The 20,825-nt window shown below is 36.4% G+C and overlaps 1 protein-coding gene across 1 annotated transcript; it reads left to right on the plus strand.

Annotated features, from left to right (window-relative positions):
* Positions 1–296: 296 nt before the first annotated feature.
* LOC149542001 (uncharacterized) lies at positions 297–16,465 on the plus strand. Its single transcript, XM_089797051.1, has 3 exons — positions 297–716; positions 15,386–15,716; positions 15,954–16,465. Exons 1-3 carry the CDS (start codon positions 469–471, stop codon positions 16,047–16,049), a joined length of 675 nt encoding a protein of 224 aa, XP_089653177.1. The 5' UTR covers positions 297–468; the 3' UTR covers positions 16,050–16,465.
* Positions 16,466–20,825: the final 4,360 nt, after the last annotated feature.

Below are 20,825 nucleotides of genomic sequence, written 5' to 3' on the forward strand. Positions count from 1 at the left end.
GATCTAAACCACACTTTTTATAAATTTTAGATACTTGTGGAGCAAAGTAACAAGCTGCAATCCTGAGAAGAGTGTTATTTTCCACGATTTTGAGCCATATAAATTGTTTATTAGAATCAGTCTTTTCCAGCTGAATGACACGACCTTCTTTTCCTTTTACTAAAACCATTATACCTCCATAACCTTTACCATTTTCCACTGCCTCATTCCACACTGCCATCTTCCAGTAGCCTTCAAACAATGGGGTCTTACATCCCTCATGCTCATATGTCTCTATGAGACAAATAATGTCTTTGCCTTCCGCAATAGGCCCTAACCCAGGCCCACGTCTCCACGGATAACCATTATCAACACGTAGTAATAGAAGTATGTAGGTATCATCTTTTACCTTAATCCAACCTCTCGCCTGAATGAGACAACATATACTACGAGAGCGGCGAGTGAGCTCTGCCCTCCATTTCCATTTTCATGGAGGCGGTGGGCCGAATCGGCCTGAGATCAGACAGACATGTAGTGTTCTTCAGGCCGTGGTCTCGGAGCTTCAGAATTCCACATGTATTGTTTTTTTCTTTCGCTATAAAAGAAACAACCGAAGAAGAAAAGGCCACAAGCAAGAAAAGTAAACAAAGCTTTACTGACCGGATTTCTGCAGTTGTTGACAAACTTCATGACAGAAAACTCCCTCCAGAGATTCGAGGAAAGTCCAATTCAATCAAGTACGTGGTGGACTTCTCTCTTTCAATTTAATTTATGACTGGTTTTCTGTCTTATTAAGACCCCAATTTGAAATTACTTTAATCAGTTAATTCCTTCATCGTTCTTTATCTATATCGGTGAATAACTTTGTTAATATTTCCAAAGAAATATTTGCAAAAATAACTGATTTCCGGCGTGTCCGACTGGTCCATAAAAAACCCTAGCTTGCCCTTCTAAACCCGTTTTCATCGTAAACTTGCTTCTTGCTAATATAGTATCAAATTCAGTATGTCATTTGACTTAGAAGTCGCATTTGAGGGGATTCTGTTATGGCAATATGCATCTGTAATGAACACGGGAGCATAACCAGAGAGATTAAAACCTTGATTATCATCACGCCAATTTTTCCGGCTAATGGCTTCAGTTAATTTTCTTTTGATCTTAAGTCTGTATATGTTGGGGATAAATTTCAATTATTTTCGGTTAGCTCAGATTTAGTTCCTAATTATTATAATTGGTATGCCGAGCTCCTTGTATGGTCCCGTTGCCGTTTGTGGGTTTTTATATTTTTGAATTGGACAGTTTCTATAGGAAAGCTCAAGATATGGATTTATTATATATCATATAATGAACAAATTTGCAGTGTCAAGACTGGCTATTAACTTCCTCAGGAAAAGCTGTGGATAACTGTATTGGCAAGGCACTTCCTGAGCAAATCGTCCAGTCAAGAAAAGTGTTAATTGAACGAATGCTCACTTTTTGTTTAAATGCACTCATCAACACCTTGCGCGGAGACAATTTTCATTCTTTAAGGCATGTTAGTAACTTAGCGATGTTTAATGAAAGCAATACCAAATAAAAAAGTACAGTTGACATATGTTCTATGTGTCAACAATATATAAAAATTAGGGAATATATCATAATTTGTATGATCTACTGTGGAAATCCTATATCATTGAACCTCTTTCGGTCAAGAATCCCTGTAGTCTATTCTTCAGTAGGCCATCTTGACTTCAATGTCCAGTTGTGCCAATTGTCAGCTTTATCAATAAATATCAGTTATCTCTAAAATTTGAATGTCCATATAATCTTTAAATTTTACTCTGACTCTATGTTGTGGCATACCATAGTCTCACTTAAGAATTAGTAGTAGTAATGACATATTTATTATTTTGTTTTCATTCCTTCTCATCTCTCTATCAACGTTTATCACACATTATAGAGATCAAGCCACTAATGTAACATTCTTCTTACACAGACACTTAAAGTTACATAACAGAAGCTATAATTTCCAGAAAATAGGGACCACCAAGAAAAAATGAACAGCTAAAGTCACTTATATTTACTTAAACATATCCATTAGATTGCAATACTTATATTAAATATAAGATTCAATCCATCACAAAAGCATTAATATATCCTATGAATGTCTTGAAAGCCTTATTCAAGAGATAGATAGAGGTTATTCTTGTTTTGAGGACAGGATTCGATCATGTTTTTCCTCCTTACTGAGAGAGAGGCCGTCAACCAGACAAAGAAAATTCAAACCCCCTTTCATTGTTTTTTTTGCTGATTTGAAGGACTGCTATTAGATTAAGGACAGATTTGGGCCAGCATTCAGTTTTAGCAGTGTTCCCCGGGATGTGTCCTCCCCCGCCGCCCCCACCCCCCAACCCTGCCCAAACAAAGCAAAAAATAAAACTAATCCATGTGTTCCCTAAGGGTGACATTTTCGAGGCTTGGGGACTTGGGGGAAATGTCCACTGATAGAACCACCACGTCCACCAGGGATGCTCGGATTCTTGCTCTATGGAATATACCATCACATACTAAATGCAACCTTTAACTTTAGAAAATTAATTTGCCTTTCATTGGGTACTTGCAAAGGCAGAATTTACCTTGAAGATTGTAATTCACCTCAATTTGTATATCAATGCCACTCCCTCCACCATTGCTTTACTGCTGCCCTCAAATTTAGGCCCTTGCTCCCCCTGTATCTGAAACCTATCCTCGCATCCGCCCATCAAGAAACTTCGTGGAACTATGAGTTTTAGTTGGAAATGATAGTCTCCTCTGTTTTTCAGTGAAACACTCTACATAGGTATCTTTTTTTTTCCTGATAAGGAAGGAAAGACATGATCCACATCATTTTAAATAATTTAGAAAGAAATCAAATTAAAGAAGGGCCTTACTTTTTATGCCAACTTTTTATGCCAAAGAGTGCTAGTGCTTTCCTCCACTTTAAGAGACCCCTTGCACAATTCCAAGAGCAACCAACTTGTTTTGTTTCACATTAGAAACCAAGCATTGGTTACCATTGTGATCTATGTTGATGTTCAAGTTTTGAATGAGTTATACCATTCCTTTTGAGCACCTTAATACCCAAGACTATAGAGGAAAAGGTGACAAAGTCCCAACTCCTACTACATAAAGCATAAGTGATGGATGTTAGAGTGCATTACTTTATTCCATACAGTCATCCCCATTTCTTGTGCGTTGCTAGACCATTTGCCACCTTATTCCATTCCAAGGGAATATGACACAAAGAAATATAATCAAGCATGGAGCACAAATTAAGATTCCGTTTAATCATCACTGCTAATTGTCAATCAACATCCTTCATATTTTGAGCATTCAACATATCAACCAGTATTTGAGAATCCGACTGACAAATAATCCTCTACCAATCAAGAGAGCACCCTTTTCTATCGCACAAAGAATAGTGACAACCTCCATAAGATTATTAGAGTACCATCCCTTATAAGTAGAGAAGAGGAAGACAATATTTACCTTGCAATCTCTACCAACACCATCGATTTCAGCATATCTAGGACTCCCTCTAGAAGATCCATCAATATTGACTTTTAAAATTCCTTCATGAGGAGGGAGCCACCTTCTATCCCTATGAATTTTCTATTAACCAATCTCAATCTGCTTTTGGCATAAGGGGTAGCTAGTATCCACCTGTCCAACAACATCACATTTTGCAAGAATTTCTTGAAGCATATATATAATGTTTCCCTAGAGAAGGGTACTTATTATTTATGAGTCTTGAAAGATCCACCTGTTCCTTTCCAACCATAAGTTCTAGATGATGAAGATCAAACCAAGAAGCCAAGCAACTTGTACAAAATATTGGCAAGAGCGCGACCCAAACCATCTGACAACTTCCATTAAAGAGGTGGCATGAACACAAGCATGATTCCATGTTCCCACCACATATGCCAAATCTCTCTAGCATAAGAACACTGAAAGAAAAGGTGAAAAATACTTTCCCTACTCTTCTTACAAAGGGCACATCTAGAGGGGCCATGAGAACCCCTCTTTCTTAAATTCTCCCAAGTGAGACATTTACTTTGAATAACCACCCAAAGAAAAAACTTTGTACTTAGGCTAGGAGAAGCAATTCCATACCTCTTTGCACCAAGGCACACCATTTGAAGAGCCTCTTTGGTCCAGATTGATCAAGCCTATTCTCATTTCTTTCTTAGGAATAAGGGCCAAAGAAGTAAAGTTCATGACTTTTAGCATTCGTTTAATTATTATGAGATTCCCGAACCACCTCTAGAAGGTCCCATTTTATAACCTCCTGAAATTCTTGATAAAATTCAGTCGGTAAGCAACCAAACTTGGGGCTTTTTTTCCATTTGAATAAACAATATTCTCTAACTCTTGTAGTGAAATAGGATGAATGAGAGCCTCATTTCATTAGGGATAGGGGGAATGCACTCCAAAACAAAAACTTCGTCTTCCCTAGAAGGAAGAGAATCTTCCTGGGCTTCCTAAGATATGTCCCTCCAAGAGGAAATATGGGCCTCCCCAAAAGACACTAAGGATGAAATGTGTCCATCTATTCTCCTTGCCTTGACATAGTTATGAAAAAAAAGTAGTGTTACTATCTCCTTGTAGCCATTCAACTCTAGATTTTTGTTTCCAAAATATCTTCTCTTGGAGCACCCATTTTTCCAAATGCTTCACATCCAAAGCCTCTTTATGAATCAACTCCAAAATAAGCCCCTAATCATGGATCAAACTAGTGATAGCATCCAATGGGGCTTGGGCTGCTTGTTTGTTATAGTGCAGGTTATCAAAGCATTTCCTATTTTATATATTGGAATTTTCTAACAAAAGAGTACATAGACATGCCATGAGAGAGCTGCCCTTTGAACCAGCAATTTGAGACCTAGTTTTGAAGAGAAGGGTCCCGCAACCACGTGAGCTGAAACTTAATTTGGGCTTCTTTAAAGTTCTTGAAGAAACCATAGATATTTTGATTGGCTAGTGATCAAAGCCTCTTCAATCCAAGATTTCTGAGCTAGTGCTCCATCTATCTCCCACCCAATAGCATGACACTAGGAATCTATCTAATCTCTCAGAGATTATATCCACTTCAATCCTCCTATTTTCCATGTAAACATGCCTTTATTTAGCTTCACATCTACAATATTCAGCAGATTAATGTAATCATTGAGAAGTACGACATAAGGATCTAGACTAGCTACAACCCTACTTTTCTCTTTCAAATTATAAGCTGCATTAAAGTCACCTGCTAAAATCTAGGAAAGAAAAGGATATAGAGAACAAACATATCTAATATATTCCTCGAGCTATAATTTCCCCAAGAGAGTTGTAGGAGCATAAACATTAGAAAATAGAAATTTTTTACTAGATTCGAAAGAAGATTCAACCATGGAGATAGAGATGTGACCTATAATCCACCATGCCCCTTGAGCTACCACGAGCCCCAATATACTGACAAACTCCATGGGGCAAAATCCTAGAAGCTCTACTTTCCATCTCTACCATTGACAATTTTGTCTCTTGAATGAAAACAACATCAATATCACTCCCAAAAGTTTATCCCCTATAGCTAATTATATTTGGATTTCCCTACACTTGAACGAAATTATCTAGAGCTTTGAACTAATTAGATACCCCCTCATTCTGTCTGTCCATCCAAGTCCTCTACTAGCCTCTTTCCTTATTTCAAGATTTGACTGGAATGGAACCATCATTATTAGTGATACTTTTTGACATAGGAACCTTGCCCTTATCCACCTTAGGAGCTGAACTGGAAGGTATATTAGCAATTACAAAAGGTCTGGATCTGGGACATTTCCTTTGTAGATGCCTATACTCATGACAAATTCTACATCTAAACAGCAGTGTCCCAGTCCAACTATTGAGTCCAAAAAGAGCATCCAATACATATTTCCATGGAATTTGGTAATGGATTATTCAAATCAACTTCAACACAGATATGAGCATTAAGTCTGAGTAGCAAGACCAACAGGTTTGTCGATCAAAAGGCTGATGGAGTGAAGAATATCATCTTGCCAGAACTCCAAAGGAAGCTTTGAAAGATGAATCCAAATAAAAACTTGTGAGGGAGCTCCTTTGCTAAATTTAAGCTCACATGCCAAGGTTTGATAAACAGCCCGACCTGGATAAAGAAGTATATGCCTCCTTCAAAAGCTTTATGTCTATTCACCATATAAGAAAACATGACCAAAAAATAGTTATTGGATGCCAATACAATCTTCATATCCCCTTCAAAATTCCAAACTTTTCTGGCCCACAATTCTAGAATTGGTAGAGAAAGATGACCCAAAAATTTGTAGATAAGGGCATGATTGCTCTAGTATGTAATGTCATCCATAACTGGTCCTGGTTCAATAACTAAGATATGATCCTCTTGACTTCTTTCCAAACACCCATTCACCTTGATTTTCAAACCCCCCTTCAAAGAGACATCACTCTCATTGGATCTATTATTTGCATTATTAACACATGCATGCATAGCAAGGGATGAGTTCGAGGTATCCATACCACCAATGTCATTGGACTCTGAAACCCCATACCAATACCTTAGAAGCAATAACCCTTCTTTCAACAACCTTTACCAAGAGAAAACTAATCCCAAAGAATGCACAATCAGATTTTGCTAAGCCCCTACAAAACCCAAGGAACAAAGGAAAGAACTCTTGTCCAGAGCACATGAGAGATATGGAAGATGCAACTAGGGCACACATGCTCCAACTAAGGAATCCACGTCCTCTGCTGAATGTATATAACCACTACGCTGCCTTCCCACTATACAAACAAACGCCCTTGAAATGGACTCCGCATGCAAAAAATGAAGTGCCAAGGCACAACTGCCCTATCTTGACCCACATTTGCAAGTCAGTACTGGCACCATCTCCTAGTAGCATAGTATATTAATGATCAATAACAATTTAAATTTTGAAACAATTTTATAATATTAATTATAAACTACAGGGCTTTGCTTCTAACCCATTAAAGGGCTATCTATAATAGTTGTAATTTTAAAATTAGTGCATAGTATTAATTATATATTTTATTTCATCAAAATCCATGGGGTGAGGCATGTAGAGAGCTCAGGTCCTATTGAAACTGCAATTTAGAACAAATTCATTAGCTGCTTTGACGCTATCTCACATGCCCTTGACAAGTTAGTATGATTAAGTCCCTTCCAAATTTTGTTGATGTCTGTCATTACTCCTTTGGCTCCTCTATTTAGGGTTTGTCAAAGGTTAGATAGAAAATTAAAGGGAAAAAATTACAAATATTTCCATGCCAATTCCTTGTTGACTTCACTTTTATCCTCAATTCAACCCTATTTCTGAGCGATTTGTCAATTTTGAGAGTTTTTGTTTCGTAAGTTTTTGCAATAATTATTAATGTTTTTGCCATTTATAGGGATGTTAAAATGCTTTAAATGCAAAAATGTCATTGAAAATCAGGTCAATGATTTTTCATGAATCGACAATTTTTCAAAGGAAAAAGTGGTTGGCTCTAAGAGTCGGGATCAATCGGGTACAATCAATATTTTTTGCAGATTTTTTGCTTTTATAGATAAACCAAGTACAAATGTAAGAATAATTCCCATTTTGGATAGGAATTAGGAAATGGAATTCCAATGTAGGATTATGAGTCTCTAAAATCTGCTAATGTGTCGCTGAGTCCTTGGATGGTGAAGATGCGACAAACCAATCAGGCACATACCCAATCACAATAGAAAGTGACAAGCAAGGAACCAATGAAAACTGATTTTGAACAAGCTCTGGTGCCACAACTATCATCAAATAGGGGAGGTGCCTCTGAAAACTGAATGAGTCTCCAAGCTTGAAGAAGACATCACATGAGTATGATCAAATTGAACCATGAAATATGACAAATCAAGTGAAGGAGGAGACATGGATGCCAATCTCCAAAGACAATACAAAAGGATCTCCAATTGTGATGAAATTGTCATTGAAGAGAAGGTAAAGCCCCTTAAATGTGTCCTCTAAATCTAAAATCTGAGACTCCACAAACAATGAACCAATGTTATAGCAAAGAGGAGTCCTCATTAGGAAGACAAATATATATCTTTTGTAATGACTTATTGGAATCATCAACAAAAGATGAATGTGTTATCTCAATTAGAGATGTAGGAGCTGCAGGTGGAGTTTCTAGATCATCATAACTTTCAAGTGCTGAATGATATTTGGTCTTTGAGGTATCATCATCAAAATAAATATTGTCAACATCATCAAGTGGAAGGAGGCAATCTAAAGTAGGATCATTTGGGAATGAAGGAAAATGTAAATCCCTGAAATGCTCCCAAAAAATGGTCCAAGTTGTGCATGGGTACTAAATACTCTAAACTTGGTGTAGATGTCATGAAAGAAACTTGAACTGATGCTACTACCAATCAATCCTATGATACAATCATTCTTATTTCCCCAAATCAATTTCCTCGACTGTGACTTTAGCCCAGGAATGAGTCATAAAGATGAGGCAAGAGATTAAGCCGTCTACAATGTGTGATGATCCTTTTTGTCCACGACTCAATTGTCCATAGTCAAATTGATTAGAGAAGGATGTGTTGCAGTGTTACTCTGGCCCAAGGGTGCAAGGGGATGTCAGGACGAGTTTAGGGTGCGGGAAAAAAAGGGCCTCAATTTGGGGACGGCGGGGGTGCGGAGGGGAGGGGGTTGCATAGTAAGTATATATATATATATATATAAAATTATGAAATGATACTTCAATATAACATACCAAATATAGTTGAATATAGAAAATTGAAATGTTGTTCACGAACCATAAGTTCAAACTTGAAACTTGAAACTGCATAACCATTACCAATGACCATTGAACTTAGTAAAATATTAAAACTTTTAATCATAATAATGATAATGATAAATGAAAAACATAAACCACACATTGTACCATGTAAGTCAACCATTGACTATCGATTTATCAATTTATCAAATGACAAAGATGAAAGATTCAAAATTTATTGTTTAAATATGAATATCATATATCATAAAGATGCTCGTGATGACAATGAGCCGAGTAGCATAAAACAGTGAAATGAAATAATGTATCATAGCCATATCAAAGTGAGTACAATCAACAAAATGACAAAATGTGAATAATGAGAATGGAATCATCCCAAGTGCTCTAGAACTACTAGACTCATCGTGGGTAAGATACCAAAGTCCTCATCACTAGAACTACTAGACTCCTCGTCGGTAAGATCCCGATCCTCGAAAGGAACACCAACTAGCCCTATATTGGCTTCTGTTGCATTGCCATCCTCATCAATCTGAGTTGGATCCTCTGGTTCTACATCCCATTGTGTTGTTGTGCTCTCCTTGTACTTGCAATCTTTAAGCAGCAAGAAAACAAGTACAGCAACAAACTTCTTCGCTCTCCTAGAGGTAAGTCTGTTCCTCTTACCAGAGTGGATGAGGCTATAGGTGGACTAGTTCCTCTCAGCAACTAAGGAGCTAGAAACCTGAGATAACAAAATTGAAAGTTTCAACTTACAAATAAACGTTCAAACAATTTGTAACAAATGATAAATCATTGAATCAATATCATAAATCAGTAAAGTAAAACTCTTAAAGTTAAGATTATAAAGGGGTGGAACTACTAACTTGAGAAAGCAGACGGATGGCTAGTGAGGTGATCTTTGACTTCTGCGATCCATGAAATGGGATTCTTTTGTGCCAGTTTTGAGATCCACCTTTGCAATATCCAAGTATCCTACAAGTTACAAGTTTACAACATAATATTAAAATAAATTATAAAGTTATAAGTAACAATTAAAAGAACTTATAATAATAAAGAGTTTAGAGCATTGAATCAAGATTTAAGGATTACCTAAACGACTAGCAAATTCGAACCACTCGGTGCAAATCTCACTAATAGTCTCGGTATCATACATCTTGGCAATGCACCGAAAGAACCCATTCTTCACCTCAACATCCTGAAGTGGTGTGACTCTACCGGGCCTAGGTATGTACCACTTCGGGTTCAATGTATAGGCAGCCATGTGCAAAGGAGTGTTCAACTTCTCCCACCTGCAGTCAATGATAAGCTGAATGTGCTCCGTATAGAATGCTAGAGTGGGGCCTCTCTCACGCACAACAACCCTCGTCTACCCAAGCATGGAATCAGTGCACTCATAAACCTCTCTAAGGCTAGGTGAATCTGCATCTCCATATCTAATCGCCTGAAACACTAGAGTAATGATGAAGACTATGAATTTGCGTCACTCCAAAACTGATCACTCTTCACCATCTCCTTTACCCTCTTCTCCTGCCCTGTTATGGATTCAGGCCATCGATTCCATTCTTGTATCATAACCATGAGTTGCAATGGCTCTTGCAACTCAATCATTCTCTCCAAGAGAATATAATATGATGCGTATTTGGTCTCAACTGGTTTCAGGAATTGCTTCTTTGCGAAGCTCCTGAAAAGTGCATGTGATGTATGGTGATTGCAGATAAACATCTGCACCTCTCTCCTATCATTAACCACTTGTCTAATCCGGTCAATTTTCCCCATGTCTTTGAGTGCATTGTTCATGGCATGCACACAACATGGAGTCCACCAAATATGCTTATAGGCTGCCTTGACAAGCCTCTCTGCAACTTTGCACACGTGTTGCATCTGTCACAACTTGGACCACATTTTGTGGCCCAACTTCCTCAATGGCTTACCTAAGCACATGAAATTGAAAATCAACGTCTTTATGATGCCTTAAACAATCAACTGCCTTCAAAAAGTATGGGCCCTTGGTGCATTTGACCATAATGTTGATGAGTGGATGATGGCTTATGTCCATCCACCCATCCATGATAATGTTGCAGCTTGAATCCATCCAACATGTCTTCTTCTACTTCATCAAGATACTAACCTTATCATAGGCTCTATCCAACATTGTAGTCCTCAACTTGTGGTTGCCTAGTGGCACATATGATGGCTCTCCCTCTTTCGCTACCATGAACATCATCCTCACAAAATAGGGAGATCGAGCCACATGTGTAAGGATGCCATTGGAAAAGAAGAAATCACCAATAACATCATCTAACCGCTCCCTTGCATGCATGTTAAATAAATGAGCAATGGGTTTACTACCACTATGACTTGTAGTTGCTTTCTGTTTCCCCCTACTACTATCCCCTGCTGAACTGTGTGTAGGTGAGGAAAAGGATGGTGTAGGTGACACAGTGCTTGCTCTCTAATGCAAGATATGAGTAGATGTATCTCACTGCCCTTGCAATTGCTGTATACTTTGTAACTGTTGCCTAGCAACCAAAGATCTAGGCACGGGGACTTCAGTATCATCAGAAATGCCCCATTGTTTGTTCACTTCAATTTTGTATTTCATATTCTCTGGATTTGCCAAGAATATGCATGAGGTCACACCATAACCAGTCCAAAAAAAAAGGTGTGCATTAACTCTTGTAATGCTGCCAAACCATTTTCTGCCACACATATTACACTTCCATTTTCGTGTGTCACCACTTCTAGGAGTAGAGCGTGTAATTTTCATAGCAAATTGTTTTAGAGGGGACTTTGGATCATAAGGACCCCTAGCAAACTCTGCCAAAATCTGTGAGGGGCAATCAATAAAAGGCACCCCTGGTGCAACATAAGGAGGCTCTTCCTTAGATTGAGCATCTACATCAGCACCGTGATCACTTCCCTCAGGCTCAAGCTCATAATCAAATGCACTTCCCTTATTAATGTCCATGTCTTCTACACTTTGATTGAATCTAGATGCCATTTATAAAATTGCATTTCACAAAATAAAAAATGATTATGAATAACAATACATTTCAACCCAAGTAATTAATAATTATTTAAAAAACATTAAATTTTTAAAACAAACTTGTTTCAGCCTACTATTAAATTTTTAGAAATATAGAAAATAGTAAGCTAAATACATTTCAGCCTATTTCAATAACAAAAAATTAATATAAAAATCATAGAATTATCAACTATCTACTCTCAACAAGATTCAAGAATGAAACATTCGAAAATTAATTTTAAAATGCAAAGCTGAAAGTAAATACTAATTACTAAATATAAATTGATTTCTAAAACAAAAATAAAATTGTAAAATAAAAAAAAACCTACCTTGAACTTGATGAGACACATGCCAAATCAAATCTGCTTGCTCCTCTTGCTCCTCTTGATCTTGCAATCCCTTGCAAAATCACCCACTAAGCTCTCACAAACTCCTCCAACCTCTTTTGTTCACTTTGCTCCTTGCTGCTACAAAACAATGAAATGAAAATGTAAAACGAAAATGAGGTGTATTGGCCTTATTAAACCTTGAAATAGATCTCATGGGACCCACACCAAATTAGGGTTCCCTTGCTAAAAGAAACAATAAAAAACAATTGCAAAAAATGTTATTTTTTCCCTACTTTTTAGCCAACATGTCAGCCGCACCCCGCGTGCACTGTAGCCGCACCTTGCGTGCACCCCCACACCCTCGTCCCTGCGTCCCACTCGGGTACTCCGACCTATGTTGTCAGGGTTTTTGCATGGTGGGGGTACTTGGGTGCACTGGGTTTTTGACCTGGGTGTGCGCACCCGGGTTACACTGCATTGCCTAACCCATGATTACATCAATGACACACTTCTTAAATTACAAATAGAGATCAACAATTAATTATCCCTCCACAAAAGGATGATTTGACACTTAGTGCATGTATAATGGCTGCTTGCAAATTAAGAGCAAAGTGAACATCTAATTTTGATGTCACAACTACCTCAGTCAGACTATATCAGACTGAAATCACTAATGCAAAAGACCAAACTGAGATCCTTGCATTACAAAAATGAGACAAATTCTAATAGCTCAATTTCTGATCACACTCACTATCAATTGATGGCAGCATACACTTTAAAAATCACCCTTTAAAGGAGTCTGTATGAGCTCAAACAAGGCCTTGGAAGTTGCAAAAATGAGATAATGCAATTTTCTGAAAAATATAGGCACTGAGATCAGAAACCACCTGCACCACTATGTAGAGTACAAAATTCTACCCCAAATAAAAACAAAACTGCTTGATCGGATGACTGAAATATTATTGTTTGAAAATTACTTGCTTAATAATGATGCTTGAATCGCCACTGCATGTCCAAACTTCAAATGGTTGCATATTTGGCTTTTGATGCCTAATATAGATGAAATAAAAGTTGATTTTGGAGTTTTTGGACATCCTAAATGTGATGCCAACCTTTAATTTGCACCAGAAAGCTCCAGAAAATTCCCTTTTCAGAATTTTGGCCCTTGGCACCAACGACAACAATTGCTTGAGTTTTTGACTTCTTAATAGCTAAATGGTATGACCACTTCGTAGAAACATGACACTTTGAGTTTTGGTGAAGTCTTTGCAATTTTTTTCCCAAAATGTTTCACCTTTGCATTGTGTAGGAAGCATACTTTACATAACTCCAAAAGTGGATTACATCACCTTTTTTTGTCACTCTTCCTATTACAAGAGATGTACTGAGTCGCTGACTTCTGATTTGCCAAATCACATTTCCACTTTGGGCATGTCTTCTTAACATGACTGACGGTATTTTGTAATGACTTCGACTTTACCTTATAGTTGTGTCAAAAGCATTTTTTTAATACTGAAGTGGATCCTCCCAACACTATTTGTGAGGATTCCTTAAACAAGATATATGTGTGTACTGTGTACACACACACACACATGTATATTGACTTGGTCAATGGTTAATGCTTGATTCTTAGCCAGTAGTTTCAAAGACAATAAATGAATCATAAGAAAGTGGGCTAATTGTTATTGACCCCTTGTAAACTATATCTTCATTATCTATTTGTTTGTTCATGGTAGATAAGTTATTGGTAAAGTTTCCAATCTAGGCAGGTGCACAAACAAAGACCCTTTGGCTATCTATGTGGAGAACAAGTTTTTAAAGATATAATGCTGCATTACTTTATTTTTAGACTTCTCTTTAAAACAATTGCAGAAGTGTCATTTCAGATTCATGGCATGATATAATCAAAGACAGAAAGTTCATGAAATAGGGGTACTTTGTGACACGTTGCAAAATTAACAGCATTGTAGAGACATTTTTTTATTTTTTCCCAAAATATTCTAGTTACAATCTTGATTCTGCCATTTGTATCTTGTGGTTCCCAATGTTATAGTTTTACCTAGTGAGTTTCTAAGAGTCGAGTAAACAAATCTCTCTTGTGTTAGCTATGACTGACTGCAGATAAAAAATTTAGAAGAAAAACAACAGTAGTGAACAACAAAAACTTCAGGACTTTTGCATACTAAAAGATGATTTCTAAAATGGCAATAACTAAGCAGTAACAATGGTAAAAATTCAAGATTTGCAAATTTCAGATTGCAGAACACATACCTGTTTTGTTTTAAAAAAACAAGCACCAGTTTTATGTGAGATCCTCGCACTGACTTTGCAATTTGCCTGACTTGTTTCTCGAGTGCGAAATTTCCATCAACTTTGTACCTGCCTGAACCTGCAACATTTTTGTTTGGGAGAATTTAGGCACAATTTTATACATGATTGGACATGCAATCAGAGCAATGTCTATTATGTCCGCCGTAAAGGTTTTTGGAAAGCTCCATTTATGAAGGCTCTAATTTTAGATGTTGCAAGAAGGTAATGGAGGGAATCACACATGGAAACACGTGTGCACATGTATTTATTAATGAGGGAGAATGGTACTTCAGATGAACTTACATGTTAGTTACATTATTAGCTGTAATAAGTAATATTATAAAAGCTGTAAGTATAAGCTATATAATAAAATTTAGTTACCACCTCCTGTCTAAGTATATCACTACCACCTTATATCTAAAGTCTAAACATTACAGCTATCACAATTGTTTCAAAATATAAACACACATACATGCTTTTTTCAATAAAAAAAGAACTGTGTTAATTCTATTTGAATTAGTGTTGCTTCTCCTTTTTTCTTTTTAAATATTAATTTTGCATGACAACCTTTTGATGCAGTACTTGAGGTGTTTTGGATTGACATTGCTTGCAACTAGGATTTGGTGTGATCATTTAAGGAAAATATTTGTTTTTCAAGTTGCATTAGTTGGGAGAATATTTTCAATCAAACAAATTGAAAACTACAGTACTAAGTGTTACTGTTTGCTCATGCTAAGTTTTGCACTATATCCGAGGTTTTCTGATATTTAAGAATTATCATTTTCAGAAGCTTGCTGGAATTGACCAGTTGGTTATTGATCATGCATACAACTTTTTTGATAAAAGACAGATGCCTCCGTTGATCTCTTCCTTGGTGAATGCATAACTGATTTTAAAGATCAGTTTCAGCTGCCTCTCATCCTAGGATATACTTTTGCAGATCTGAGACTGATTTGATAAATATTGTGGAACGGCGTATATGGCGCTCCATGGAGGAGGGCCAGTTTGAGAACTTGCCTGGCAAAGGCAAACCTTTGAATCTAAATTCAAATCCACATGCAGATCCTGCTGAGGACACTTTGTACAGAATACTTTCAAAAAATGGATTTGCTCCAGAATGGGTTGAGCTCAACAAAGAGATTCGCCTTCAAATAGCAGAATGGCGTAAAGCCCTTAGAAAGTTACAGACAAGCAGATTGACCAATGGTGACATGAACTGGGAAGAGAACTCAGCAAGATTGCAAGTTCTTCTTCGTGACATCAATAATAAGGTTAACATATTGCAGTTTTCCATTAACCATAACTTTTTGTTATTTTAGGCCAGTTTTTATTTTACTTAATGACCTACACTATAGTGGAGTATTAATCTAGGAACATACTATCATTTATTTGATGTCACGACAACATATAACTTGAGAAATATAGGTTAGCTTCTTGTATTTCACTTATTATTTTGGCAGAGATTGGCTGAAGCCACTTGTTTCACATTTCAATTGATATGTTGGTAGGTCTTTCGTTACAACCTTATAGCTCCATTTGGGCGTCAAATGTTTGGTTTCAAATGGGAGGAGGAGCTGCAACAGATTGAGCAACCAGATGCATAAAAATGTCAGTAAGAGCATCTAAAATCATAGCATCAAGATTCCAAGCTGAACTTAGCCACTTGCTGAGATCTCTAAAACTAGATGTTTAGGATTTCTTCATATATAGAAAAATACCTAATGGAATTTCATTATAGAACATGTATTAAGGCTGAAATAATAATCCATATTTTTCCATAGTTCTCATCATCTCATTTATTTCTTATAGCTTATAGAATCAGCGTGGCTGTCAGTTTATACGTGTTTGTAACGAAGAATATGCATTTGTACCCCACTTAAAGACTAAATATTGGCAAGTTTTGAAAAGCACAATAAATTGTGCTTATTCAAGGAAATTCTCATATTGATTCTTATGACAGAATATCTGTGATACTAAAAGGAATTATCATGATGTAAATGCTAAATAGTGTTTCTGTGAACTGAGATTTCCACTCTTATCCTATAGATGCATTTTGTTCAAGGCAGCCATGGGCATTACAGTTTGTTTTTGTCTGTGGGCAAAAGCATAGATTTCAAGGGTCATTTGATTGTAAATTTTCTATTCTTTCAAGCATCTCCCTATTTCTTTATATATTAATTTGTTAAATTCACCTTGGAGGGTGACCTTCCGCCTATTTTACATTACAAAAGGTTTCCTCGTATCAGTTGAGGTGTACAATATCCAGACATGGACGTGATTATTTCAAATATTCTATCATGTCCTTTGGAGATTCGATGAAACCGATAGAAGGATTTTGAATTGTACCAAGTCGAATAAGGTTGATTAGTTGAAAGCGGTTCAATTTTGAAAGTGTAATAAAAACTTCTTTTAAAAACATTTTCAATAATATATTATTAAGGGTAAGTTAACTCCATAAATCGTTTGCACTTCTCGGATGCTATAGTTGAGACCTTTGAATATTGTGATACATCAATCACAACTTGTTTGCTCCTTAAAAGCTTTGTTTCTTTTATGATTTTTAGAGGAAGAAGCACCACCATGGCTATCTGAGTCAATGAGGATGAAACCGTATATTTACTACAATCTTCTAATAATATCATAAAGAAATGTAAAGACAGGCGGAAGTTCTATATTCCATTAATAAGAATTTATCTTTAAACACCAGCTTCAGTTTTTTGATGAATGCATAATATACATCAAAATTTGGTAGTGCATAACTTGCGAGAATAGGATTTGACATAAAAAAATGAAATCAATTATTTTCTTAGTAGGACCCTGCTATGGACGAGATATAAAAGGTAATTTGTGTTCTAATGTTCACATAGAAATGTTGGAGAATCAGATTGATCAACTGTGCAAATGTATAGATTAATTATAAGGTAGGGAGCAATACAAATCCGATATCGTATCTCTCCAAGATCGTAGGAATAATTTGGCTTAGAACTTCTTAAAATAAACACTGCAAAATATAGTGAATGCATAAACACGACTTTATGTGGTTGGGAAGCGTTGCTTCCAAGGATACAAGAATCAGCAAGTAAAACACCTCCAAAAGAAGCTAGTTTAACCAAGATTCTGTGTAGACATTAGGTACAAAAGTCAACATACTTTGTGTCTCAATAGTGTTAATGTGTATCTTGCATTTTTTTCTAAAATTGAAGTATAGGAGGGGACTTGGTTATGCATAACGTGTACCAAGCTGTGAAGGAATCAACTATTTTGTTCTAGGTTTCGACATATTATGCATGGTGTCCATAATAGGCGTTTCTTGCATAAAAGAATCATGAGCTAAATAGATTGAAAGTGAAGTAGTTTTCATCAAATGACTGGATTAGTTTGAAATTGATTTGTTATGACTTGTTATGCTATATGCATTCTTGTCCCTACATTTTTTTGGACTAAAATTGGGCTTGTATTTTTGGGTAGTGGCTATGTAGCCAGTTATTTAGTAAATGATAACATAGAAATAGTGATGTGAATATCAGGATTTAACTGTGTGATTTTGAGTCAAATTCATTGACCCATGTTTCATGAGCAGTGATTCAACATGAATCCTACTCTCATGAGAATAAATGGAACACTTAGCACTCATTGGATCTAGGTGATGCTTACAGGGGTGAAGCACCAGGGCTTCCCGGGAGGTCACCCATCCCAGTACTACTCCAGCCTGAGCGCGCTTAACTACAGAGTTTCTTACATAGTTAAACCCAAAGCTTGCAACCCCATTTGCAAAACCTTCACCAAGTGTTGTGCCTTATGAACCATTCATTAGAAAGCCCCTTAAGCTCATCAATTGATAAGTAGGAGATAATTTCCACAGCAAGTCAAATTGTGATGTGAATATCAGGATTTAACTGTGTGATTTTGAGTCAAACTCATTGACCCATGTTTCATGAGTAGTGATTCAACATGAATCCATCTCTCATGAGAATAAATGGAACACTTAGCACTCATTGGATCAATTGATGAGCTTAAGGGGCTTTCTAATGAATGGTTCATAAGGCACAACACTTGGTGAAGGTTTTGCAAATGGAGTTGCAAGCTTTGGGTTTAACTATGGAGGAAACTCTGTAGTTAAGCGCGCTCAGGCTGGAGTGGTATTGGGATGGGTGACCTCCCGAGAAGTCCCGGTGCTTCACCCCTGTGAGCATCAACTAGAGCCAATGAGTGCTAAGTGTTCCATTTATTCTCATGAGAGATGGATTCATGTTGAATCACTACTCATGAAACATGGGTCAATGAGTTTGACTCAAAATCACATAGTTAAATCTATTCACATCACAATTTGACTTGTTGTGGAAATTATCTACTACTTATCAACACAAAAATAGACAACTTTTCGTTTAAAAAACTGTGTGTCTCCTAGATAAGATTTACTAAATAACTGTTTGCATAGCCATTGTCGTATTTTTGTTGGTTTTCTTCAAAATTTTTGACTTTGAAGAAAGATTCTTTCGAAACTTGAAGTGTTAAGTCTCCCATCTCGGTTTTTCCATGTTTCCTTCAGGATCCTAAGAGTTGGGGGGAGCATTAAGCCCTTGCATATCTTGCTTCCTCAAATCTTGAAATTTGATTTTCCTTTGTGAGCACGGAAGTCACATACCTTGTAACATTGCAAGGTGCATTTATTGCACCAAAAAAGTAGAATTTAGAAACTCAATTGTTTAGTTCATCCTTGTGATTGTTTTTCTCTCATAATTGTAATAAGTATTTGATGTGAAGGGTGATAATAACAAGTTATTAGTTTTCAGTTAATTTTGGTTAGGTAGATTTGCTAATGAGATTAGATATGTATATCTCACATGTTAATAGAACTAATACTAGAACTAATACTAGAAGGGGAATATTTATATATAGTTCTTATGTGGAATATAATGAATTGCAAATTGAAGCATATTTATTTTGAATTTTAATAACATGAGATTATTAGAATGATGTCAATGTTCAAGCTTCCAATGACAGATGCAATAGGGGGAACAATCCCACAAGTGGTAAAAAAGTGTCTATAGAAGCATGGGGGCACATAGGTAAATTTTAAAAATCAAGAATACCATTTAAGTTAGAACCTCAATCATAGTTAGTTAAATTGGGGGTGTGGTTGATTACTTAAGTTGGGGGTGTGGTTGATTACTTAATTTTGGGGCGCGGTTAATTACTTAATTTTGGGGCATGGTATCTTTAATTGGTGTAGCTTGTATTCTAGGCATAAAGGCTTCTCATCAATTTTAATAAACAACCTTGGTAACCATTAGTTAATGGATCCTATGTTTTTGTCTTCTTTACATTTAGCTCTTATTCAAAATATTGCTCGATAAATATATTTATATATGTATGTGTGTGTTTCTACACACACAACATTCTTCTAGCAAGTTCTTTCTATATATATATATGAGAATTATTTTCAATTGTGATGTAATTCGATGCATGGCATATTGGCATATTTTGATCCTTTGTTTCATGAACTACTCATATTGGAGTGGCAAGAGTAGCTACACCTTGCCACTATGACAAGGAGGTACTTCTTACTACTCAAGCTACGAAGCTTGTGATGGATAAGTGATGATTCATTTTTGCTGATCATAGTGGAGTAGGGGAGCTTTTGGAATTTTTTTTTGGTGAATGCAAGGGATTCAACTCTGTATATCACTTTGGTTTGTCTATTCCCTGGTGTGGTTCCTTCTTGAATCTGTAACTTTGTGGAGTATGGTTTAATGTTAGCCTTTTCTACTTGTGATTTGAATCATTTTCTTGACCGTGTGATTTATGGAAGGCATGTGGTCTCTCTTTGTTTTTCTAAATCCGAATGCTTGGGCTTCATTTGGCAAAAGAGAGTCATAGTTTTCTTGCATTACATTATGAGAATGGTTACGAGGCGGCGTTGTATTGTTAAGCCCCAAGAAATTGTGATTACTCTTGGGATGACTACATTCATTTGAATGAGAAGATGTTTGTGTAATTCAGTTTAGAATTATAATATAAATTACATTCATACGTTTAAATTATATGTCAAGATTGTAAATGACAACTTTGATTGTAATTGTTTAAAACAAAGTGCAATTCCATATTATAATGCACATTACTTCATGTGTTTAATATCTATGTAAATAGTGGAATGCCATCTTTGATCCATGGTGTTGGCGTTTTCTCTATGACTTAGATCTGATTCTGTGAGGACACCATATACTTTATCATTAATTCTCGAAATGGATCTACATGCTCATAGTTGCAATTAGATGATTTACATACTTCTATATGTATTTCATATTTATGATAGCTCATCTTATGCCTACATAGGAGTCTATTTCTTTTAGCATTGTATATGAGAGCTCTAATGAAAT

This window comes from Cupressus sempervirens, chromosome 8, assembly GCF_028749045.1.
Source record: "Cupressus sempervirens isolate cs-2001-9-10 chromosome 8, ASM2874904v1, whole genome shotgun sequence".
Classification (NCBI taxonomy): Eukaryota; Viridiplantae; Streptophyta; class Pinopsida; order Cupressales; family Cupressaceae; genus Cupressus; species Cupressus sempervirens.